The sequence below is a fragment of the Aphelocoma coerulescens genome, chromosome 3 (genome assembly GCF_041296385.1).
Source record: "Aphelocoma coerulescens isolate FSJ_1873_10779 chromosome 3, UR_Acoe_1.0, whole genome shotgun sequence".
Taxonomy (NCBI): domain Eukaryota; kingdom Metazoa; phylum Chordata; class Aves; order Passeriformes; family Corvidae; genus Aphelocoma; species Aphelocoma coerulescens.
This window is the reverse complement of record NC_091016.1, coordinates 32240839-32266261: the sequence shown is the minus strand read 5'-3', so window position 1 is coordinate 32266261 and position 25423 is coordinate 32240839. Positions and strand designations below refer to the sequence as shown.

At 36.3% G+C, this 25423-nt stretch overlaps 2 protein-coding genes across 4 annotated transcripts in view; one reads left to right on the top strand and one right to left on the bottom strand.

The window, feature by feature from the left end:
* The window catches only part of ABCG5 (ATP binding cassette subfamily G member 5), an 18316-nt gene extending 12989 nt beyond the window's left edge, over positions 1–5327 (top strand). Inside the window, exons 11-13 of the mRNA XM_069009734.1 lie at positions 150–335; positions 1968–2080; positions 3211–5327. Of these exons, the coding sequence (XP_068865835.1) occupies positions 150–335; positions 1968–2080; positions 3211–3407 (496 nt within the window). The 3' untranslated portion in view covers positions 3408–5327. The remainder of the gene's footprint in view (positions 1–149; positions 336–1967; positions 2081–3210) is intronic.
* On the bottom strand, positions 5323–25423 carry DYNC2LI1 (dynein cytoplasmic 2 light intermediate chain 1). Of its 3 annotated transcripts, none has more exons than XM_069009735.1 (13): positions 25327–25423; positions 24338–24461; positions 23162–23196; positions 22703–22772; positions 22536–22624; positions 20209–20395; positions 17700–17768; positions 16297–16374; positions 14727–14803; positions 14307–14377; positions 13758–13855; positions 12496–12588; positions 5323–5606 (listed from the first exon to the last, which is right to left on the bottom strand). In XM_069009735.1, exons 1-13 carry the CDS (start codon positions 25338–25340, stop codon positions 5538–5540), a joined length of 1074 nt encoding a protein of 357 aa, XP_068865836.1. In that variant the 5' UTR covers positions 25341–25423; the 3' UTR covers positions 5323–5537. The 3 variants fall into 3 exon arrangements, with proteins under 3 accessions (XP_068865836.1, XP_068865838.1, XP_068865837.1); XM_069009737.1 differs by lacking the exon at positions 25327–25423 and adding an exon at positions 24774–24975; XM_069009736.1 differs by lacking the exon at positions 5323–5606 and adding an exon at positions 10748–10958.

Sequence of the window (25423 nt, the reverse complement as noted above, 5' to 3'; positions counted from 1 at the left end):
AAACAATATACTAAGAATTAAGGCATAAACTCTCCACTTAATGAGCTGTAACTTCAAAAAACCCAGATAGAAACAAAAGTAAAAGCCACTTTCCAAGTTTAATACCCAAACAATGTTTTTTAAATGTTCTTTTGCTCATCTTTGTACAGGACTACAGGGTTGTATCCCGATGCTTCCAGATTTGGAATTTTCTTTGCTGTTGTCCTAGCATCTCACATGATTGGTGAACTACTAACACTTGTTATACTTGGTGTGGTTCAAGACCCAAATATAGTCCAAAGTGGCGTGGTGCTACTGAATTCAGCTGGTGTGATAGTGGGAACGGGACTAGTAAGGTAGGAAAAAAATCTTTGTTACAGTGTTGCTGTTAAAATGATCCAACTGTGGAAGAGTTTCTAGAATAGTTGGTATTGCAGAAGTCCAGTAGAGCACGCATAGCAATGGAAAGCAAGTGCAGCTGTGCTCTTTCAGAGGCAGAACTACCTAATCTTGTTGGACCTTGTACTAAACACACAAAACAGACACTTCATACCTTTAGATATCAACACAGATATTGAAGATTTCCCTCAGTATTTGCAAATACATTAAAGATAAAACTAAACAATTCATATCTATCAGGTCATCTGAGTTCTTTTACTAGTGCTGACATTATGATGTGAAATGCTGTCCTCATTAAAGGAGCCTACCAAAAACCCCTGTTGCTACAGGTCTTAGTAACTGCTGGAACTTACCAGACAGTAAACACAGGTAATGCTGGTTTAAAAAAGTAGTTGGTCTCAACTATCTTATTGGTATTATTATCCAGTTTAGCCAGTAAACTTTTCAGTCACTTTTTCTACCCATGCAGACTGACCTATATAAAAATAAAAAAGTAGTGTATTAAATATGCAGGAAAATTGTGATCCACTTGCTCTATTACTATGCAAATAAATGGTTTTGCATTTTAATTGTGTGAAGTTTCAACAGTTTTCCTCTTGTATTTGTCAATGCTGAAATTACTGGGTTTTTTGAGGAACATACCAGAATAAATGTGTAATTGTTAAATTACATTCTGAAGATGTTGAGCAAGTAGGATATGCTTACCTGAGGCCCTCCCAATGATAATGAAGTAAGCCTAACAATAGATGGTGTTGCCCTCAAGAAAATCATGTGAATCTTCACAAAGTTGATGATGCTTTGTCTCTTTAAAGTAGGTCTCAGCTCATACTTACAAAGTAAAGCTAGGTTCATTTTAATTATTTGGTCCCTGCTTAATTTCAGGAAGATGTGTGTTTATAGTGACATTTATTCCTGCTACTGTAGTCTAATGCCTTAATGATAACTTAAAAGCATTAGAGTGGTCTCTAACCATATTTTACAGCAGAGACATTGCTAATTAATATTATGAATCTTTTTGATTAATCTTCATAAGCAATGAAGGACATTAAAAATAGCATTGAGACTTGGGTTGCTGCGGTTTTTTCCTGTTGAATTTTTTTGTTGTTGTTTAATTGTAAGTCTTGAAGTATTTTGGATGCTGACATTGCCCAGTCTTGTTGAATGTTTCTTCTCATTATTTTTGCTTCAATTTTGCTTTATTATTATTGCTGCAATGAATTTGATTTTGAAGATGGAGTGAGGAGGGGTGGTGGTTTCTTACTTTGGAAGCAACACGTTTTGGCAAGTAAGGTTTATACTGGGTGTTGTCATTTTCAGTTTATCACTGCCACGTGAACAGCAAACAACCGTAAAATTCTTTGTGACTGTCCATAAACAAGTCTGGGCTGAATGTTATGACACTGTACCAAAGGCAGAGACAGCCTCCAGTGTCTCATCACTTAGCCCTAAAAATGGACTTTATGTTTGAAAACCCTACAGGTAGAGAGAAGAACTGTTTCTGTCACAGGTTAGATACAATGAGAGCTTGTTTTAATTTGGGGGCTCTTAGTATGTAGCAAAAACCAGCTTAACTTCTCTGTTTCTTTAAGGACCCTTGAAGAAATGCCAACACCTTTTAAACTACTCAGTTTTCTTACCTTTCAAAAATACAGCAGTGAAGTCCTTGTAGTCAATGAATTTTATGGCTTAAACTTCACATGTGGTAAGTGTTCTTAAAAAAAAGTCCATTATATGTAATTTTAATGAGATATTGATACTTATTTTCCTTCTGTGTACCTGTATCCTGATGAAATAAAGATAACTTTTGAGTTGCTAAAAAGAACTTACTAATTAGTAAAGACTATAATGCCACATCAGCAAGCTAGAGCAGAATTTAAATCTTTTGTTCCAACCATTTCTCATTCTTCCAGTTCCTCATCTTTCTCTTTTTCACCTCTTCTCTTATCCCCTCTTTGGAGGCATTTTGGAGGCTAAGTTTATAACAGGCTGGAAATTTTTTTTTGAGCAATGCTACACAAATTGCACAATCTAAGATCAAACATCAGTGCAGGGAGTATTGAGAGGTAACAAACAGCTCCAATACTATACAATAACAACTCCTCCAGTACTAGAGAGGCTTCAGTTCAAACATGCTTCCTTGGTATGTATTGAGCAGCTTGGGTCTGTCAGGCTGTGCTTTGCTGGTTGTGAGCAAGATAACCAGCAAAACAAGAGAATCAGGTTGGCAGGGTTAGTAGCTAATATGCATTAGTAGGGCGAAATTTACAGCTTTGGTCCTACCCTAAGACACTTAGGACTTCGTAGCCAGGTATCTGTACTCCTGTCCAAGGCTACATATTTTTTATCCGTTAGTCTCTCCTGTACCTCTATTACAAGATCAACAACTGTTGGAAAACGAATCCGTGCATTTATTAGTACCAATAAACACCTCATTTTTAATGTGCCCTTCAGACAGTCACCATTTCTTGCATTTTGGAACCCTCAACACATATGAACACTCTTAAGTTTACCACATGGGGCAGCTTGCTTCTTGAGGCCCTCCAGATAATATGTCTGAAAAGCCATAAATCTTTGTTTGGCATGAACAAAAGAGAGAGCTCCTAGTGACCCTTTATTCTTCCCTTCAAAAAGTATGTCATGGATTAACTGCAGAAGCATAGGGCTTGTCGGTTTTATTCCAAAGTGATGAGAAATACTGCTGTGGGTATGGTTCTTCATGGAAATGATGTCAGGGAGAGGTGAGGTGTATTCAGTGCATGAGCTACAGACTGGAGTCTGAATGTTAATTTTAGTGATTTACCTACTAAAGAAATTGTTTGTTTCTCTTGACAGGTGGAGCCAACAGTTCCACTGCAAATAATGCTGTGTGTATTTTCTCCCAAGGCATCCAGTTCATTGAAAAAAACTATCCTGGGGCATTGTCCCGGTTCACAATCGATCTCCTTGTACTCTATGCTTTTATACCAGTACTTGCCATTATTGCAGTTCTAAGCTTCAAATTAAGAGAGAGAATTATTGACAGGCAATGAAAAAGTAGCAATTCCAACAATGCCTAATACTACACTTGTAATTTTATTATGCTCAAAGGCTTATATTGTTGGATTTTAGATAGAATTTAAGTGATGACATATAAAAACACATTCATCTTCTCATGTTTGTTTTCATCTTGAAAACCAGTGTTCTCCTAAGAGTGTGAATGAATCCTGATACTGGTATTCCCCACTCCTCTCCTCTGGCTGATCTCCAGATCAGCCATAATCAGCAGTATTTCATGTTTTAAAGGGCTTTCTGAATATAATTTAGTCAGCTGTTGCTGACAATTACTAACAACGTAGCAATGGTGCTCTAATTTTTCTCCACTATTTTGTTTTTTACCCACTGCTGATAAGCAGAGGAGTACAACTGCTAGTAAATCCCATTTCTAGAGTTCTATTTTCAGTCTTATGCCTTGTTTACTATCATTTTAGGAATTTGTAGAAAGGAAACAAACCAAATAAGTGTAAAGACAGAATCAAGACATCACTCCACTTTAATCTTACATACACTATACAACTGATGAACAGGATGTTGAAGCAGTATCAAAGTTGTTGCCTTGTAAATGATGCTAAATCAGTGAAGACAGTTAAGTTATTTATATCATTTCCTTCTTTTCATTGTCAAGTTCTAATCTTGTTTTGGAAGCAGTTTATGAATTACACGGGGAAAAAAATGTTTGTTTAATAAAGTTTTGGTTTTATTTAATAAAATGTCAATTTAACTGGGGAAAAAGTATGAAAGTTGTTTGTCAGAAGCAATGCCATTTTCATCTTTGGAAATTATTCTCCTGGGCCTCTCAAAATTGAAAACATAATGGACATAGAACTCCTGAATATTGTATCTTATATTCATGTTCAGTGAAGAAATTAGTTTTTGCAGAGAGATAGATTTCTCCAAGGAGGTAAGTATATTTGTATCTTAAAATTCTGTAATTATATAACTAGTTTTATATGATAGTTTTGGGATGAGGCACTTCATAACAAAGAACTTTACATCCAATTCTCAAGGTAATACAGTATTTCCACTTAAGTGTGAGGCCAAGAATTTTTCTAACATCTTTATGTAAAATACTCTGAGATACAAATATTGTATTGGAAAAACACCTGGTGAATAAATACATTAAAAATTACAAATAGATTTAAATAGCTGGGAAGATACCACATTAGTTTGTCTCTCTCATTTTTATGTGCATGTAGGGTTGATCTGGTTTGTCAAGTGACTGTTCAGACATTCACTCTCTGACAAGTCTGAGCTCTCAGGAGACACCTCTGGCTTTAATCTGGATTGTCTGGTGTGTTCTCAGAACACTCAGTGCATCTCACACTACTGAGGTGTGAAAGGACAAAAACCCGTACCTAGTTGAGGCTAGGATTTCACAAGCTTAGGCTGAATGAATCAGTAATACTTGCAGCACTAACCAAGTATCTGTTAAATTAATTACTGACTTCCTAGCATTTGAATATATGACAGAAACATCCATCTTCTAAACTCTATGTGACATTATACATGGCAAGAAATAACTCCTTTATTAAACTGTATCATTCTGAGACAGACAGAAAGCACACTTCTGAATTCAGGTCAAAGATGGTTTTAACCCCACTTTATTTTGCCAGTTTTAGTTTTATTTATTTATTCAAATATATCAAACAATTACGCAAGTATTTCTTAAGCTCTGGTTTTGAACTACAAAAAGATGCCTAGCACACTACATAGTTTTATATTCTGGGTGTAAAAAAACTTTTTTATATTTAAATATATGCTTAGGGTTAGAAGTATTCAAACATAAACCCAATAATGTGTTATAAAATAGGTAGGACTGACTAATGCCAGTCTTCATATACAAACTCATCTGAGAGCAATGTAGAATTCCTTTCTCCTCACTTTTTAAAACTTTGCCAGTGCCAAGATATTGCCAGTGCCAAGATATTGCCAGTGCAAGTCCAAATTTGGACTGAGTGAATAAACAGTTCCTTTTATGAAAATTAACAACAGGGATGCTGAATAAATACTAGCTTTGTAGTTTGATATTATATATTTTCAACTGCATCAGATGAGATTGCTAACGTAATGTAAAAATGATAAAAACAATTTAGTCAGTTGTGTTAAACTGAAGACAGAGCAGTTCATGAATCGGAATCAAAATCCATTTCTTTCCAGGGTTTAGAGGCATTTCTTTTGTATTGTTCAAGTTCCTAAAAAAGAAACATAAATACATATTAAGCTAATCTTCTCATTACTAAAAGTTACAAGAAACTTCAGATATTTATTTGGTGAATGTATGTATGTACCAACACTTTTCACTATAGAAAAAATGTATTATATTTTTATATTTAACAGAGTTGTCCTAAAAGTGCTATGAATTTTGCCACTTTGCTCTCACATAGGGAGCTACATTTTGCTGTACTTCAGATCAGCAGACGCTAGCAAGGTAGACAAATGAGCTCATCTCAGTTAAATGTGCTACTGGGAACACTGAAGCCTACAATAGAAGGTTCTAGCACCATTACAAACAACAGTTGGCTCTGCTGAATTTCATGTAGTGGTGTGTACTGTCAGGAGTGATTTCTGAAGATTTTTTTCAGGAAAAAAAAATTAATTTATGAAGCATTACAATTGCTTTTCGTTTATTTTAGAGTAAGGCTTCCAGCAAATTTACAGGAAGATGATGCTCTAATGAGGTACTGTTAGACCAACCATGTACTGCTTGCAAGACAGAAAAAACCTCACCATGTCTTAGATCAGGAAAGAGGTGGACATAAACCAGTGCTTAGTATAAATGTAGCAAAGACCTTCAAAAGTGGACAGGTATTTTACAACTGTTACTTTGATTTTAATAGAGCGGACTTCAGAGAGTAAGGAAGGTTTTGCTGTAGGCATGCAAGTACCAGAACTGACAAAAATAACAAAATTCACACCTGGTGAATTTAACATAAGTATTAACTATCAATCCAGAGCACAGAGGGGAGAAGAAGAAAATAAAGGGTAAAACAACTAAGCAATCATTATTTTAAGACTGTTTGGAAATAATAAATGGAATTTTCTCTCGGGAAGTAACTTCAGCAGTTTTGTCAGAGGTGCAGAGTTTTCAGAAAGCACCCGAGCTGTATGAGCAGTGAGAAGATTTTTAGTTAGTGCACATTCTTCCTGATGCTTGTAGGAGTCTACTGTTAGAGTTAAGTAACTCCATAGGTGACTGACACAGAACCTACTGTGTCTAGGCTAAATCCAGGAAGTTGCATTATTAGCTACAACTCCAGTACTACTGAACTGTTCTATCTCTAAGTTGGTCTTTAGTCAGTATTTTCACTCCCTCATTATTAATATAAAGTAATTATGATCCTGGAACATACTGAACTGTTGGAAACTTGCCAACAGTTAGGAAGAGAAAGAATACTGTGGTATTTTAAGGAGCACATGTAACCTGCTTTATGCAAAGTAATTTCTTAGATAGCCAGGTTTTACATGTAAAGACAATACTGTCTGGGGGTCATGTCTACAGGTGTTGGCTAAATAATCAGCCTTGCAGATTTATCATCTGACTAAACTCTTTCAAGAAAGAGGCAGATAATTTAGCAGAATTAATTTTGCTCTAAGTTTAGCTAGCCTAGGAGGCAAATCAGTGTAAAGGCAATTCAAAACAATACAAGAATGCAAACTGTCAAACCACAGCACATATGAACGCTGTATAGCTACTCCACTACATACAGAAGTACAGAACAAAATTATAAGTATTTATTTTGGAGGTGTATCTAGGTAAGGCTAACATTTAAACAATGAGAAATCAAAGAAAGAGATAATTTGATTAAATGGGAGGATATTTGGGAAAAAATAATCGTTTAACAAATCTCAGTGATTCAGGAAGAAGAATGCTGTCAGGAAAGTACACTTACCTAGTTTATATGCAAAATAGAAAGTAAAATACATCCCCGTAAGTCAAAAATGCAATGCAAAATTCTTTCAAACACTACTTAAAGATCACTCCAGAGACCCTCTTGAAAAAGAGCCCCTTCCTGCTCATTAAGTTCTGTACTGCAAACATGAGCAGAATTCTAGAATAGACTAATGATACAGTCATCTAACAGATCATCTCTCCAAAGTGAAAGAAGATCGTACAAAAGAATGTATCTCAGAGTACACCAAAATCTTCATGCTAGCATTATGCTACACTTGTTTTGTGGGTGCAAGTGTAGGAGGAAAAGATCAGATGTACAAAGAAAAAATAATTGCAGTTTAAATGTGCTTTCCATGTGTTCTGAGTGCTTTAAATGTAATTAGTGCTAGCAACTTATCATAGATGTCTCAACACTGGCATAAAGTGGGTTTAAATTTTTTTTTAAATCTTAATGCTTCTGTACTTCTGTGTTTCTGTAAATTCTTCATCTGTCAAATGGGGAAGATCACACCTAATCTCATAAAGGGATTGGGAAGAAAGGCTTAACTAATGTTTGTGAGGCACTCAGATAAGATAACATTACCACGCACTCTCTGAGAAAAAAAAATTAATACTTTTGTGTTCATTGAAGTGTCTGAATGGCAGGTTGAAAAATAAGGTACATAAAGAATAAGGATGATGAAAAGAAATACTGAACAATTGAATTGAGACATTGGCAAAATAGTATATGATCATGTAATTAAAGACAATACTATAATGTCTACAAACAAGAAGGAAAAATTAAGATTGTAGGAAAAGCCTTAATTGTTGCATTTCCTCTGTTCTGAGTGACTGATATGACTTCAGCTTTCCTTTTCATGCAGTTTCTTACTGGAAGTGCCCTCAATCTGGAACATGGTGAGAGCAACCAAGTACTGAAACACTAATTAAAAATCTTAAGCACACAAACTTCAGTAGAAAATGTAATAACAGTGCTCTTATAATGCTCTTTAATTTGGTTTAAAAATGAAATTTTTTTTACCCATTTGGACATGCTTTCATGTGAAAACAAGAAAGCTTAGTCTTGGCAGCTGAGTAAATATCCTCAGTAACTTTTTCTCCACATTATGAAGACCAGCACATCTCCTTCTCTGGAGAAAATGAAAGGTGGTAGTGCTCTGTTCCCAGGTTAAGGTGGGTGCCTACTATACTTCTCTGCCCAGTAACACTGGTGTGACCAAGGGGCTTCATGGCACAGTATGAAATCTTCTGTTTTGTGGGATGAGACTGGAATGGTCTCCCAAGTTCAGCAATATGTTCATGTCAGCAAAGTATGCTGAAAAAATATGGCTGTCATTCTGTTGGCCAACACAGTCCCCATGTCAGCTGATACTTGACATGGAGGTGACATTTGATGGTGGGTGACATGGTTGATCAGGTCACTGCAATTTTAGGGTGTCCTGGTTTGAGACAAATCCGGAGGAACGTCTGAAATGAACAGCCTCTGATAGAAGGCAGGTTACAGCCACCCCTCCCCCACAGGTTCAGAAAGAATTTTCCTCGGAGGAAAGTGAGGAAAGAAAAGTTAGTTATTTAATAAGTAAAGTGCACGCAGGCACGGAAAAAAGAATAAGGCTAAATAATGAAACCTCTCGCTGTGGAGAGAACATGGGTAGATTTCAGAGTCCTCTGTGGGAGGGGCTCTCTCCTCTCCAGAGCTGGGGTTCGGCGTGAGCCCCTCTGGGCCATGGTGTAGGGCCAGCCAGTGATGTTCTGCTGTTGCTGAAGAGTCCAGAAGAGGAGGATGCCAAAGTCCCAGGGCTCCGTACTTTAGCTCGTGAACAAGAAGCTAGCTAAAAAGCAAAAGGAATGTAACTCTCTTCCCTGCTACACAAGTGGAGCAGCTGGGCAGAAGAAGCCAGTGAGCTCATCTGTGTTTCGAACACAGTGCCAAAAGAATTCCACTGACTCTCCCTCTCCCTTAGCTAGCTTTAAAGGCACAGAACTCATGTCTGGCATAGGGCAGATGATAGGGAATACAGTTATACAGTCATCCCAAGACGTAGGGGAAATGCAACTATTCTTCCTTGTGACATATAGAATCTTGTGTTTATGACTTCTTAAAGTCTCAGCAGTTACATCCCTGTTTGTTAAGATCTGCTTCCATGACTTCTAGTTAGCTGACACCAAATGGCACCAGGCATCTACTTTTTTAACTTTACTTCATGCTCTGAGGCTTCAGCTAAAACTGGCACCAATCCCTGAAGTAATAGCTCTGTGTAACTAGGATCACTCAGTGTGAACTTTGGCACTGCCTGACTTCTGAAGTACCTGAGTAGGAGGCTCTCCAGGTCTTTGAGCTCAAGGTTAACTTTATCTGTTGCATCAATAAATGAAGCTGCACTCAAATGTCCAGATCAAAAAGTCCAAGCATGTATTTTGAGTACTAGCAGTGAAGGCATAAGAGAATACAAAGAAAAACCTTCAAAAAGAGACCTCAGAGTACTTACACCTGTGGCAGAGAGCATTTCTAAAGGAAAGAGAACAGACATTCCCATGTGCCAGGCTCTCACTGCCACAAACAGAAGGAACTAAGGAACAAGACTTTCATGCTCCCCATAGGTGCTCACACATGCTGGTGGTGTAAGTGTAGCTCTAATCAGCAATATTATTCTAAAAGATCTCACTCTTATTCAAGTTATGTGTGTACCAAAAACCAAATTAAGGTGACCTGAAAGCATCAAAAGCCAAAAAACTAACAGGGAACGGACAGAGGATGACAACTTCGGCATGTGGTTTATATATGAATAATCAACCCAAACGTACACATTTAAGGCCTAATAAGTACACAAAATGAGTATTTTTTAAAACCTTGAAAGCCCTGCAAAAACCACAAAATTCCAGTAATTCCTGGAGAAAATCTGCTAGTTAAGAATTACATTAGAAATGTAAATTTCAGGAGGGTCCCTGGTGCTGTATTCTCCACTACAGAGAATGAAAAAACAGTAAACAATTCCAACAGCACCATTTGATATAAACCTGTACCATGTATGTATGTGGGGTAAGAACTAGGAAAATATTTCTGGAAAGACATAGCTGAGAAAGATGTGATCCATTTTGGAGAAAGGCACAGTGAGAAAAGACAGCCTCCGAGAGCTTTCCAGAGCAAAAATGTTTAGAAAGAGAGTGGTACATCTCATAGTTAACTCTGAAAATATGAAGGAGGCAAAATAATCTAGCTCAAAAGAAAACAGTTATGGCAGAATGCTGATGACCTGGACTCTAAAGTTCTACAGCCAAAAAGCATCTCAGATAAATGCTGGCTGACAGTACCCAAGAGTCAGCCAGGGACTTTCTTGAGTTTTATTTTTTTTTAATGTTTTCTTATTTTATACTCAATAATTCAGTCTTTTGCTCTGCTAAAATGCAGGCAAATCCTTCAACCAAAATTACAAAGTTGGAAATTATTTATTTAAACTTTGTATTGCCACAGTTATACATAAATCTATTACAGCATTGTCAAGCAGTCCTGACCAAGACTGAGTCAGTCAGGTATTGCTGGTTCTTCTGTCAGATGCAGTGACAGGGGCTGTGTTCTGCTTCCCTTGCTTGTTTTGTGCTCATTTTTCGTTTAAAGCTTATCTTTCAGATAAGCGAACGAACAGGCTATCACCTGGAGTCCAAAGTAACATTAATTAACTGAAAGTAACCGAGATAAATGATAACATGAAAGCATTCACTGTCATCATGTGAAACTTTGAATTTTGCATTATGTCCCAAGATTTCATTAGCAACATGTTGCATATTGACCATCTTAATATACTGGTTCTCCTACACAAGAGATACCATGAGATTCCATAAAGAATGTCAGACTTACTTAAAGTGTTGCTTTAAAAATAAGATTTTTGTGCCACTTTCCATTGAACTGGAAAACAGAAAGACACTTCAAGAAACACTGCAATGAGAGAGTTCTTTTCTTTTAGATGTATATTTCTGTCTTGGTGCTTTAGGAAATAACTGCAGATAACAAAAGTAATTTTCTCTTTAATGCTCAAATTACTTGTAGTAGTCCAACAAAAAGAAGCTATGCTGGTTTGCAATGCCCTTGAACAGATAAGATTCTAAAAGCCTTTCTCTGTTGTATAAAAACAGATAATGAATAATTTCCTGTATGATTTCATCAATGCATACCAGTATCTTCTTTTGCAACACATTACCATCTAAAAATAACAAACCTAGTATACAATATAGTTATTTTGATATATGTAGCTATACCAAGTATGTTTGTTTTATAAATTCCAAAAGCAGCATGCTTTACAAATTTTAATGATTTCTAAGACTGCTCTTGATGTGACAGAAATTCAGAACTGATACCTACATTAATAGGATATTACAGGTAACGTGCAAGTTCAAAGGCTGCAGGGGATTTTTGAAATTGCTTTATTCTTTGGATCTTAGATTGATTTTAACAGACCCATACACATATGATACTGATGAAGATTGTTATATACTGATAGCTGTAAGGCAATGTTTTAACCTTCATCTAATTTGGCACAGAATTTTTCTATAAAATTAATTCCCCACTAATCCAGAGAAAGGCAGAAACACTTCAAAATGAATAAGAAAAAATAAAAGATCCTTTCCCTACTAAATGTCTTTCCTGGAATTCCGGGGTTAAGCCACATATCACTGTGTGTAACAATTCCATTCATTCTGTTTAAGATAAAATGTACATAGCTTGCAAATTCAAGTTAGAAATGTTATCATCTCAGTATCTTTCCAGTTAAATAAGTTTTGAAGGAGAAAGACAGAAGTAAACAGTCCCCACCCCAGACTTTCATATTGCTTCCAACACTTTCTGTTAGTCAACACTCAAATGAGAGTACACAGTGAAGAAATGAGGAAATTACTGTCAAGAAAGCTTCAAAGTTTTGCTTCAAGATTATTTTAGTGAGGTAATTCTAGAAAACAGAGGGAAAATTTGAATTATTAATTTCTAAAGAGACTCAGAGCCAAAACTTTGAGATCTAACAATGGTCTACTGGCTTAGTATCTAAAGATGGAAAAAAACCTCAGCTACTAAACTGAAATCTAAAGCTGAAGTTATTTAAGGGCAAAAAGAGGAGGTACGAGTATATGCTATTAGTTCAGCAGTGTTGGTGGTTCTGGAATAGCTGACTATGAACAGCAACTGGAGAATTACCACACACCTGGTTTTTCTGAGCTCTCATGACATCAACTTCATACTCGGTGTATTGAATATCCTGTGCAGGGTCCTTGGTATCTTGTAAATCACAGAAACTCTAAAAGGAAAAAAGACAAAACCCCAAATGATAGAATTTATCTTCTTTTAATAAGAAAATGCCACACTAGAGAAGTGGAAGTATTTGCTTTTTAATACAAATATATTAAAAGCTTGTATTTATGGAACAACTTTGTGCTACAGGACACAGATTAGTTAAAAAAGCTGTTCTATCAGTAAAATGAAGATAAAGTAATAGTGCAGCTAGATTCAAGAGGGCAGAAATATTCATATTTGGTAGTTGGTTATTATTCTTGAGCCTCAAAATGAAAATAGCCTTTCTGGTCCATGACATTTGGGCACGGTTGAGGTTGCCCTTGCAATACTTGTGACTAGAACTCAGTTCTGGTTATCAGAAGCATTATTTCAATAGCTGAGAAATTGATTACTATCTTTGCCAAATACCTGATTTTTCATTTCCTAGCCTCGAGCGAACTACAACTTGAATTCCAAAGAAGCAAATACACTAATAGTAAGAAAAACTATCAAATAAGGAGGGCTTCTAAAAACGTTGTCCTGCACATTTCTCCTTATTCACATCAAATGGAAAGTAGCAAGAAGGCAGTTAATACCAGTGATGGAATAAAATAAAACAGAATTCTGCTTCTTAGATGAGGCAACAGAGAAAGAAATTTACAATGCATAAAAACAGCTTCAAAGTTTAAAGCCTTTTTGGAACCAAAACAGAAGACTGTGAATCTATGTGGCAAATGTTCAAAACTTTAATTAGACTGATACACTGATGAACAGCGATGGAGCTTGCAAGGTGAGGTGTAATTCATTTCTCCAGCTGTTTCAGGGGGAGTTCAGGAATTACTTGGAGGGGTGGGTGCAGGAGGAAACATATGTTTATTGTGTTTTTAAAAGCTGTGAGGTAAACTAACATGAAAAATAACACTTCTGTATAGTTTCTGAGAAGTTTAGTCTTTATCATGTTGGGGCATATTATACTGAGAACAGAATCTTTCATAATTTCTAAATGTAGGAATAGGTGACTGAAGATGTAGAAGCACCACTACATAAAAATCTATATCTTTTAAAAATGTATTAAAGAGAACTGCTAAGTGAGACTGAAATTCCAGTCAGTGGACTTGAAAGACAAAAATGAGTAGGGATATTGCTGCTATCCTGTGAGAAAAGCAGCTGTGTGCATGGCAGGTACACCCCTACCTTGGGAGGAAATGTTTTCTCAAATACTTTTTTCCATAATTCCAAAGGCGTGGTGGCACGCATCTTTCCAAGATCACTGTCAGAGGCAGGTGGTGGTCCTGAGGATCACAGCACACATAAGATAAGTGTGTTGTCGTAACAACATAAATCACAGAATAATTTTGCATAATGATCCATCTAATTTAGTATTTTACCTTCTACACTGAAAAGCTGCAACAAGTTTGAAAAAAACATTGCTATCCTACCATGAAATGGGCTCTGAGGTTTTGTATATTTTATTTTCTTTCAGATTTAAGCTTATTGGTACTTTACTATTTTACATAGTCCAGAGACTTTATTAAACTACCTGACAAATCACAATAAATACTGAGTCATGATTTTAAAATCTATAAGCCATTTCCTTCAATAATCTGTTAAAACTGATACTGATGTGCTGTAATTCATTAAAACTGATACTGATGGTGCTGTAATTCATTTATTTGCTTAAAGTGTTTTTCTAGTTTTCAAAACAATTAAGCAACAAACATAATGAACAGGAAATGTTCTAACCTATTTGGCTCAAGGAATCCAGGCCTGCTGGAATAAAGAGAGGTTTGCTGGGATCCACTGATACAGATTTGCTAAGTAGAAAAAAAGAAAATATATCAAGTGAGCATTTAGCAATCAACAAAAAATGACATTATTCTAGCCAACACTAGAGTCTTACTGGGGTTTGCATATAAAGATATGTAAATAAAAAAATACTCCATTCCAGTGGTAACCACATTTTAACTCATCAGTTTGAAGATCAAAACCAAGGAGTTACCACTGTCCTTAGAAGAGATAGGCAGCTGAGTCACAGGAGTCCAAATCCATGAACAAAAATCTTTCAGAGATCGTATTTAAGAAAAGTTTTTATTAATAAAATACTTTTTATTAAGTAATTTTAGGCTCTGGGCAAGACATTTAATAGCTGAACAATAACGTTACCTTTTATCGTAGCCGAATGCCAAGTGATTAATAAGAGCACGGGCTTTCAGCAGGAGAGCCTCGGATTTACTGGTAAACTAAATGAATAAGAAACCAAAATATACATTATGAACTTCCATCATAGATATATTACATTTTGCCATCTACAAAGGTGCAAGAGTAAGCTAATTCCTATCTCAATAGATTTGGTATATATGTTCACTGAATCCATTAGAATAAAAATCTCGCATTCCCTTTCAAAAACATGAATGTATTTGTTACTGAATATATAGCTCAAGAAAGATTAAATTAAAAAGTAGCCTAAATAAAGATTAAAGAATAAATTTTAAAATACTGATTAAAAACTTTTGAAATATGCACATTACCAGACACAAATCTTTTGCCCAAGACTAATCAGTTAAGATTTTAAATTACATTAAACATTATCCAGAATACCAAGAACATTTAGAAAGGTAAGGAATAACTATATAATTGTCATAAAAGCGGCTTCAAAGTGGCAGAATGGTACAGATTTGTCAGAAAGCAGTTCTCAAAATATATTCTCAAACTACATGCTTCTTCCTGTCTAAGGACTTCTGTATCCTAACAGATTCATGTCTTTGAGAAAAAAGTCAGATGCCTGCTGTGGGAAATTAAGTTTCTCCCACTCATTTCAATGACAATCAGGATTCAGCAGCCAAAGAATTTTATATTCTAGTTTTAATTTTTAATTACAATAATGCTTAAACACTTTAAAAACCCCAACCAAGACAGTTGTATTCTCAGATAACAAAAGACAAATTCATGTGTCAGAGTGAAAGAGGTTTACATGGATGCAAAAGGATGTGCTGGGATTTTAAGGATTTAAAGTAAACATAAGTTGTTATGATAATCACTAAGCTACTATTAAAGATTATTTATTACCTAAATGATGGTTGATATAATTAAACCCATATTATGATGCACAGTGAGCCCAAGAGGCAGCATTTTTGGACTGTGAATCTCAGCATGCATTTCTGTCTACTCAGAGGATGATCTGACAGACTAAAATAAATAATTCATTGTCCTCATGTTGGCATCTTTCTACCCACTTCTGTAAGGAAGCTCCTGTCCTTCAACACCCTAGGTGGAGTAATCTGGTATGCATAAACTACTGTGAAAATGAGCTCTTGTTTTTAAATCTACCAAAGCTGGGTCACTTGATGTTAAGTTCATGCTTCTACCTAAAGGGCCAGTTCTCTAATTCAATCTAAGGCAATCACTTTTGCCCATTCTCCTTTCTTGTACCAAAAAAAAAATTGCTGAAGATGCAGTAAACACAATGCAGTAAACTAAGCTGGCTAACAGGTAACTATTTTAATTTGTTTTTTGTTGATACTGGGAACTGTGTAGTTTGTTCACAAGGCATGTCCATCCATTCCCTGCCAGTACTGTGACTTGTTCAACAGATAACCTCATGAAGAAAGCTACTGTAAACCAATGAAATCCTATTTCCTCTAGGAGTTTTACATTACTATTTTTAAAAATATTGTTTTGTAACAGAAATATTCTTCATCTTCTCTATCCTTAAGTAGAAAGTGAATATACACACCACTAATGATGCTCCGTAATAATGTGAAACAAATCGAAGTGTCTTGCTTATTATTTTCCTCATTTCAGAGTCAAACTCCTGAAAAAGTTGATATTGGAACATAGATGTAAGAAACAAAACCCAAAATATTACAGTTAGAACTTTTTTTATCTATAAACTGCAATGCACTTAAGCTACAATATATAAGGCTTTCAGCTGTCAGCCTAATTATATCTTAAGACACAATCCGTAACAGCCTACTCTGAAAAGAAATGTCACAATTTCTCTTTGTTTTTTTTTTACAGAGGAAGCCCAATTCAGGCAATATGTTAGTCCAGGAAGTTTTTTAATTGAGAATTCACATTTAATTTTCAAATTTATTTGTCTGATTTTGTTTTAAATTTTTAGAAGTAGAAATCTGCCTTACTAGAAGAAAAAGGATTTTTTTCTTTTTGTGAAAATATTTAAACCTTTGGGCATATGCTGTCTAAGTTCTAATACCTGCAAGATTTGAATGGTGCATCAAAATACCTTTTCATCCCTATTTCTTTAATCTAAGATCATACAGATGGCCTTCCCTGGATAAATTGGATAAAAACTTGGTCCCAGTGAAGTCTGAATGAGTCAATCCATAAATGCCCAAAGGAATCTGGTTGGCATTTTGTCCTCATTATATGAGAGTCACTTAAGGAGGTCATGGCTCAGCATAAAGCTTCAGTATGAGAGAAGGCAAGTCTCTTATTAATAAAGAATTAAGTCACTCAAAGAGTCAGCAAGGTATCAGGGCACTGTGTAGCCATCCAGAGAAGCATGACTGCTAAAAATCAAACATGCTGTCCTAGTTTCTCATGATGAAGTGCTGTGAGTATGTTGGGGGTTTTTTATATCCTGGAAGAGAATCCAGCAGTACTATATTTCTTTCCTCCCTTCTGTAAAAGATGCAATTACTCACTTGTCTCTAGAAACTTAGGAAGTACTTTAAAAGAAGTTCCAGACTGAAATGAGAGTTTATTGTTTGTGCTACTACCAAAGACTCTGATCAGCTGACTTGAGATACACCCCTCTCTCACTGCCATAAACTTACAGCTGCTGTCACAAGGGACACATGGAGCTGGATTTCTCTCGTTATAAAAGGAAATCATCAACATGGTCTTTTCTTGCTTCTCTTTTTGGTCTGCAGCAACTTGTGTCTCAAGATTTTCTAAGTACATCTCAAAAATCATCAGTTTGGGGGTGTTTTGTGAAGGAATGACAGTACGCCTTCCTTAATGCTGTTGGATGGAAAGTTGTTGGGTTTTTTTGTGGTAGAAGGCTGGCTGTCCACACTTTAGTTCAAAAGATTGCAATTATATTGTGAAATTTTAGTATATAGAATATTTACTGGGAGTATTTTAATTATAAAAATGTACTTAAGTATTACTTACATGAAAAATATCGTATTTGCTTCCAATTATCACCAAGGGTATTGGAAAAGGGTCAACTAATGCATAGTCCTGTTAAAAAGATATAGGACAAGTTAAGAACTCTAAACAAACTGTAGAAGATTGCAACTGTTAAAGCAACTGAAAGGGGTTAAAATTAATTCACAGAAGACAAGGTTTTCCAAACCTTAAGGTACATGAACCAACTTTAACGCAATATCCATATTATATTCTAGCATTGTCCCATTTTCTTCCTAAACGGTCAGGAAATAATCCCTCTGAGCAGTCAGAACACTTACTGGCATAAAAGGGCTCCTACATTATATATTCCAACATTAGATGGAAAATGAAGAGAGGAAAAACCTCATGTATTCAAAGAACACCTCCCAGAACTGGCTTTTTGACACATTCACCTTCCTTGGATAAAATCTAAAAGAATACAGACAGAATATCAAGAAAAAGGAGTGGAATGATTTGCTTGTGTCACAAATTTGTCCTCCCCACATCATGTTTTCCAAACACTTAAACAATATTTATTTGTGAATTTCAAGTGTTTGATATCAGAACAAAGAGGAAACAGCATCCAACAAACTTGAAAATGTGAATCAGTATCAATGAAGGAAAACAGATCTGAGAGTGTAGATTTTACTGCTGAATAGCTAACTTGTGATAGAAGTTTTAATAAGTAAATTACAAGAATCCTCAAGGGATCTGGAAGGTTTTCCTGTAGTCCATATGAAACAAGATAATCCCCTCATGTGTTCAGGCAATTATTTACTCAAGCTGCTTTGGCTGCAGCAGTGGAAGAGAGATGTGTTGTAGCAGAGGTTGGTCCAACTGCTCCCTCCTAACCCCAGTTATTTCACAGCCAGCTTAAATGACAGAATGTTGACAGAAGCGGCACATACTGAAAATCCTCTACTTGGAGAGGAGAAATAATGGCCACACTCATACACTGTCAAAGCAGAAGCTTTGAGCAAAACTATTGCAACTTAACAGTGAGTATATAGAGTATAAAACTGAAAAAAATAGTTTTCATTTCATAACTAAGAGGAAAATTTGGGATAACATCAGAAACCTTAAAACTAGCATATTGAATCCTATTCATGTTTTGACTGTGGAGTTTATTTTTGACTATGGAGTACTTTAGATGCATCCAGCCTTTTTAAACAAGGTCTGCAACTGCTATACTTTATCATCATAGCAAATAATTCTTTAGCCAGGACAATGACATTTATCTAATCCTTAAAATTATAAGTATTTGATTGATTGCTGTTTATGATAAAAAAAAGTTTAACCATTAAAAGGCACATAAAAATCTCCATAAACTGTCATTTGATTTGACTATAAAAGATGGTATTTTCTTCTACAAAACTGACACAATTTTTCTTTGAACAATGATGAAAGAAGAGAACCAAGCAGTAATATAGTATTTTATTTGCATTATTGATGTGTTTGATAACAGAAGCTAAACAGAAATTTTAGTTCAGAAGGTATAATTGTGTTTCCTACAGGGCAAGAATAGCAAGTTTTCTTAACAATTAATAGCATTATTATTTTTCTTTATTGCAATAAGCTTGCAGTTTTCTGATATGTAAGCCCCTATATGTAAACTTGACACTGTGGTCATAATTTATTGCCAGGTGTGCATGTAGGTGTTTTCTTTTTGTGAATTACCTTCTCTAAAAATAAAAATCAAAATAATAATCCCAATATCAAACCCCATACTCTAAATCTATGGAGTGCTGCATATGTTGCTTTCTCATATATTTTGAGTTACTTTTAAATTTCTGAGCTCTACAAGCATTTGCTGTATTGAAGCATTTTATAGAAGTTACAGTAACTAGATTTACATGCCAGGTCTTTGAATTGTTGAATACTTATTTATGCATTATATACACACAACATTTGCAGAGGTTTAATGCACAATGACTTTTCATTTCTATTGCGCATAATCTGGTTTAGCTTTTCCAGAGATTTAGTTAGCAATTATGTTTAAAGGACTGATGTTAACATTTCTGAAACTTTATAATTTAATTAGTTGTCAGATTATCAAAAGGCATTGAGTTTGTGATAGACATTTAAATAAATGCAAAGTATATAGTCATGTTGATGGCTGTTATAACTATATTCTTTGCTTAAATTTGTACCTTCAGCTAGTCTCTTGCTAGATGACTTTTGTACATTCTAGTTTTCATCTTCATTTTAAAAAGATGAGGGGGAAAAAAAGCAAACTGCTACTCTAAAACTATTTCTTTTGATTGGTGTAACATGCCATAACAATCACATTAGATATCTAACAAAAAGATGTAAGAAACCTTCTTTCCTTGTTTCTGCTCTTATTGAATTTTTATTAAATTGCTATAATTTTCCAGTGAACAGGTTCATCTACATCAAATGGATTTTCAGTCATGCATAAAAATCTAAAAGAGTTGTTTATGATTTTCAAAAGCATTATCTTTAACTGTATAAAGGCCTGTGACATCTGGAGAAAATATTAGAAATAACTTACGGGGTGATCCCTCTGCAGATTGTTCCACATCCTCTGTTTAATTTCAGCAGCTACTTCAGGGTTTGTCTTTTCTAGTTTGGTTAAAATTTTGTTCACGTGGTTCCTGGTGACCTGCAGAAGGCTCTCCATAGTAGTCCAGAGTTCATGAGGTTTGGAGAGATCCAATACCAGAACTACAGCAAACGACCTATTGAATAGGCATTATTTGGGCATGTATTTACTGCATGAGGCAATCAGCATTTTCATACAAAACCATACCTGTAGTACAAATGTGAACATGTAACTGCTAAGACTGAATTAAATGTGCCAGCAAAGCAAGATGGCTTTTAGGGATATTCTGCACTCTGAAGAAACCTTTCCCTTGTCTCTTGTTCAGAACTATTATTTTGGCAACTTTCCATCAAGCATTGTTTTTGGGGCCTGTCTTCAAAACAGTAAAATATGCAAATATCCTCAGCCCATGTAGCTCTTTCTTCCTGTATGACTGAGGATTTCTCCTGTCATGTATCCCTGCCATCTCATAAGTCTACAACTCCAGACCAAGCAATGTTAGCCAAAGGCTAGGATCTTTCCTAACTATTACCTATATTGGAAAGTTCCCTACTATCATTGTTCTTTTCTAATATGAAATGAAAAAAACCTGGTTAAGGACACTAATCTGTGTCATGGATTGTGACAGTTTGTTGGAACCTCAAATGGGTGCATGAGAAAAGTCTTCTGAAAGAGAAATGGAAGATAAAAGAGTACTCATTACATCCTTAGCTACTACCAGACTTTTAAAGGTGGACTGTTGATGAGAAATGTTTTACATCTCTTTCTTGGTCCTCTTTCTAAAACCCTGCCTCTTGAAACACCAACTGCATTAAAGTGCAACTGTAAAGATCATTGCAAATGCAGTAATCTGAATGGATGCCATCATTCTATCACATTCCAGCCTGACTTGAAAAAGAGGATTCCAGACCAGAGCAGTATTACAAAAGCCATGAAGAAACAAAGTGTTAATTTCATTTTTAAATGCTGTGGGGAAAAAAATCTGGTGAGAAGTCTCCTGATGAAACTAGATATAGTTTATGGAACTTTTAAATAAGCAAATTGCTTGACTACAGTGATGAGAAAACCAACAAAAAGCACTTAATATAAGTTGAAATGGTAGAATTTTTACTAACATGTTACAATATTGCCTTGTGAACAGAAGTGAATTGTTCTTACAGAACACTGCTATCCCAGCAAAGACTCTTAAGATTGTCCACATCAGAAAATCCCTTATCAGTAAAAAAAGAAGAAAAGACCGATGGAGGTAGAGCTCACTTAATTTAATTTTTAGTCAAGGGCTGAAAAATTACACTTAATTTTTTCTCTCCCAAGCTCTTCTAGAAACAGAGCTTCACATGCCGTAAGTGTTTTATTTTTATTCCTTCTGTCTTAGTCTCTCAGCAAATAATGGCATTATCTCAGTAGTCAAAACAGTACCAAGTGTACCTGATAAAAATGATGTCCCCTCCTTTTTCTTCCCCACAGAAGTCAAAGCTCAATACCAATGAAATAGAGCAATATATCATAATACAAACCTTCTATTTTGATCCTTTTCTCCCCTTTCAGCTCCTATACTCCCTAACAAAAAAAAACCCATAAAAAAGCACGCCCCTCACCTTGTCATTTCTTCATGCAACTTTTCATGCATTTCTTCTTCCTATGCTATCCATTAATTTAATGGATTTTTCTCACTACATTACCTTAATTTTATCTAAATTCCTGTTTCCTTCTGGTTTCAAATAATTTCAATAGCTTTAGTCCCTCTTGGAAACATCATCTCTCTGTTGGGAAATGACCTTGTTATTAAAAGGCCATTTCCCAAAAGTCCAGAGATTTTTTTTGGTCACAATTTTTGGCCTTGTTTTTCACCCTAAAATACCTGTCACAGAAAGAGTTTCTATGTTTGCACACAGAAGTCAGAAGCAAGATTTTATTTTTCATATGTCCCCAAGTCTGTTTTTTTGCTCTTTCACTGAGCATAAAGATACTATGACTTCTCTTTTTCTGTGTTTCTTGTTCTACCTAAGGCCAACCGACTTCCTCCACATTACTGCTTTGTTTTGTTGAGATTAGTTAGAACTTGTTTATTTAGGAGAGAAGCATGAAAAGGAAGGCCAAAGCAAAGCATTATGGTATTACAATGATTTTTAGCAAAACCCCATAAATTTTCTATCTTACACTTTGAAAGAGTTTTTCACAAAAATACAAACAAACAAACAAACAAAAAGGTCTAGAAATAGTAAGGTTTGAAGGAAAGCTCAAATTAACTCTGGAATTGTAATATTTACACTTACTTTATGTTGTGGCTCGTGATTGGTATTCGAATGAGTTCCACTAATGAGGTTCCACCACCTAGTTCCCAAAAATGAGCTACATCTTTAGGCTGCAAAAGAGTTTCTTTATGTTATTTGTATGTGTGTGTGTATATATAAAGATATGGTAAATTATACTTTATACTCACTGTATTGTGTCTCCTTGCCCTCCTTCCAAAAGTATATTCCAAGGCTAATGTTGGCTTTGGAGACTCTTCCCTAAAGGAAAAGTAAGTTAATTTTGTCAAGATCCTCTAAAGAAAGGAACTTAATTCTGTGGTTACTAAATGATACCTATCAGTCAGTTCGGAATTTGGCTTAGAGACAGCAGTACAGAGAGGACACTTTTAGACAGGAGGTGTCAGGTACTGAAGACAGGAGAAGCAGCAGCACCAGCCCAAAGAAATGGGTCATTTCAGCTGACACTGGAGAAGGACTGAAAGGGTCACTTGACAGGTTATAATGAAGGGAACGAAGTTCATCCCTAAGTGATCAACCAGTCACAGAACACACCTGCATACATATATTATGAATTATCACACAATGTGACTGTTTATGTCAAATTCCAATCTACAGCTGAAAACTGCTTTTAAATATTTAACACATACCTCTCAAGGCACCTCAGTATGATGGTGGTCTTTCCCTGGAAATTAAAAACAAAGAGGAACTCTACTATACTGTCTTTAAAGCATAGAGTTGTATCACTAAGTCAAATTTATTTAACATTCCAATAATAGAGTATCAGAAAACTGCAAATGCACGTGTTTGTACCCTTATAGTGGAAACTTAAGTCCAATTTTCAATCAGAATCAAGTTACACTACCATTGTTATAAGTATAAACCAATAGACATGACAGTACAATACAGTAATAGGATCACTGTACTTAAAATTAAACATTAGTGATCAATTAGACCAACTCTTTTAAGCTGTTAAACAGTTTTTAATTATTAATAACACATTTATGTAACATGTGGTTTCCACTGGAATTAATTATTACTGTTGAGATGGAAACAAAGAGATTGCTTAAAATACAAATAAGCACACAGAAAAGGATGTCTTTACTTTGTTTAAGTGCAGCCACTGAGTTCCATGCCACACTGAAGGGGCTAGCACTTCTTCACTTCTGTCCTTTCCTATCTCAAAAATCAGTGAATTTCTGGTAAATCTGGAAAGTCATTTTCTCTGGAAAAGGTATTTTGCAAATTTCTGATTAAGAGATCACACTAACACCGATCCTTCTAAAATAAAAATTGTATTCTTGAAAAATATGAGTCATTTCGTCAAAAAGGCAGATATTTCCTTATTAACTAAGTGCTAACAGAAGAAAAATATGTGACCAAGTTATGGGATGAGGAGTTAAAACAACCATAGGCATCTCAAATAATGAGTTTGCACTCAGTGATAAGGTATGTTCAAATGGGTCTGACATAATACAACAAATTCACTGCAGCATGTCAAGGCTTCTATCTCCAACAAAGCTGCTATCAGTGCACTTAAACTGGATTCCTACCAGTTAAACCTTTCCAAGGGGAAATAATTAAAAGAGAGTAGCATGATTTCTGACAGTTACTCTAAAAAAATAATGGAGCCAAACCTCAAAAAATTAGCACATCGTTGAAACCTTAACTATAATTTGAATTTACACTCTGGAATGTCAACTCTGTAAAATGAGACCATGAGATATTATGTCTTTAAAATTAAGTGAACCTTAACATCTGAAAATATATTTTCCCTGACACAAATTATGTTTGAAAAGTGCAGAATTGCTCAGCATTTAGATTACCCCGGTTTTGTTTCCCATAAATAGTATTGATTTTTCCCAAACTTCCCCTGGCTTGACATCATCATCATTATCAGGGTTTTCTCTCTTCTTCACTTCAGCTATAGCAAGATCCCATAAAGTATCACTAGTTGGAAGAAAACAAAGAAAGAAGAGAATAATTAGAGAAAACACACACCTTAGACTACAATTCCTGAAAAATATCTAAATTAAGGTTATTGTGGTGTAGATTATTATTGTTATTATTATGTCACATCACCTGCTCTCTGCTTGTCGAAGTACTTCTAACCAGCTCAAGTGACATTCCTCAGGTAACCCCAGCAGCCATTTGCGGCACACACTGAGCACGTCCCAGCTGTGCAGCGAGGCTTTGCTTGGAATACATTTAATCACAGAATCAATTAGGTGGGAAAAGACCCCTGAGATCATCGAGTCCAACCTGTGACCGAACGCCACCAGACCGAGTGCCACGTCCAGGCTTTCCTTAAAGACCTCCGGGGACGGTCACTGCCCCACCTCCCCGGGCAGCCCCTCGCAGTACCAAGACACCTTTACAAGGTTTCCTGGCGCGTCAGGCTTTCCGCAGGAGCCTGCGGGAGGCTGGCGGCCTCTGGAGCGGGCAGCTCCCAGCCGCCGGCAGCGGAGGAGCCGGGCACGGCTCGCTGGGCTCGGGAGGGCTTCGGACCTGCGCTCGGTGTCCCGGGAAGCTGCTGCTCGGGGCAGCGAGGGCTCTCCGTGCTCAGGTTCACCCGTGGTCACCTGCAGACCCCGTTTATGTGGGGTCGCTTACAGAAGCACTGGACAAGGACCAGGCGTGCCCCACCTGCCCTCGGCCCCACTCTCTTTAGGGGCAGAGGCCATAATGGCCCGTTTTAAACCCCCCTTCCCTCCCTCCCTCTCTCTTCCGGGCTGCCCTCCCCGGCCGCAGGCCACTTTCCCCCAGGGCAGCGGGAGCCATCCCCCACCACCAGCCCGGGCAGGGCTCCCGGTACCTGGCCTTGGGCATCGCGGCGCGGCGCGGGCCCGGCTGCCCGTGGCCAAGGGAACGGCGCGAGGCACGCCGGGACCTGTAGTTCCGCGGTTGGGAGG

What these genes read in the sequence shown, in the direction of transcription:
- DYNC2LI1 (XM_069009735.1), bottom strand. An exon ending in ATCACGAGCCACAACATAAA is followed by an intron (nt 20,396 to 22,535) that starts GTAAGTGTAAAT and finishes CCTATTCAATAG; the next exon opens with GTCGTTTGCTGTAGTTCTGG. An exon ending in GCAAATACGATATTTTTCAT is followed by an intron (nt 16,375 to 17,699) that starts GTAAGTAATACT and finishes CAACTTTTTCAG; the next exon opens with GAGTTTGACTCTGAAATGAG.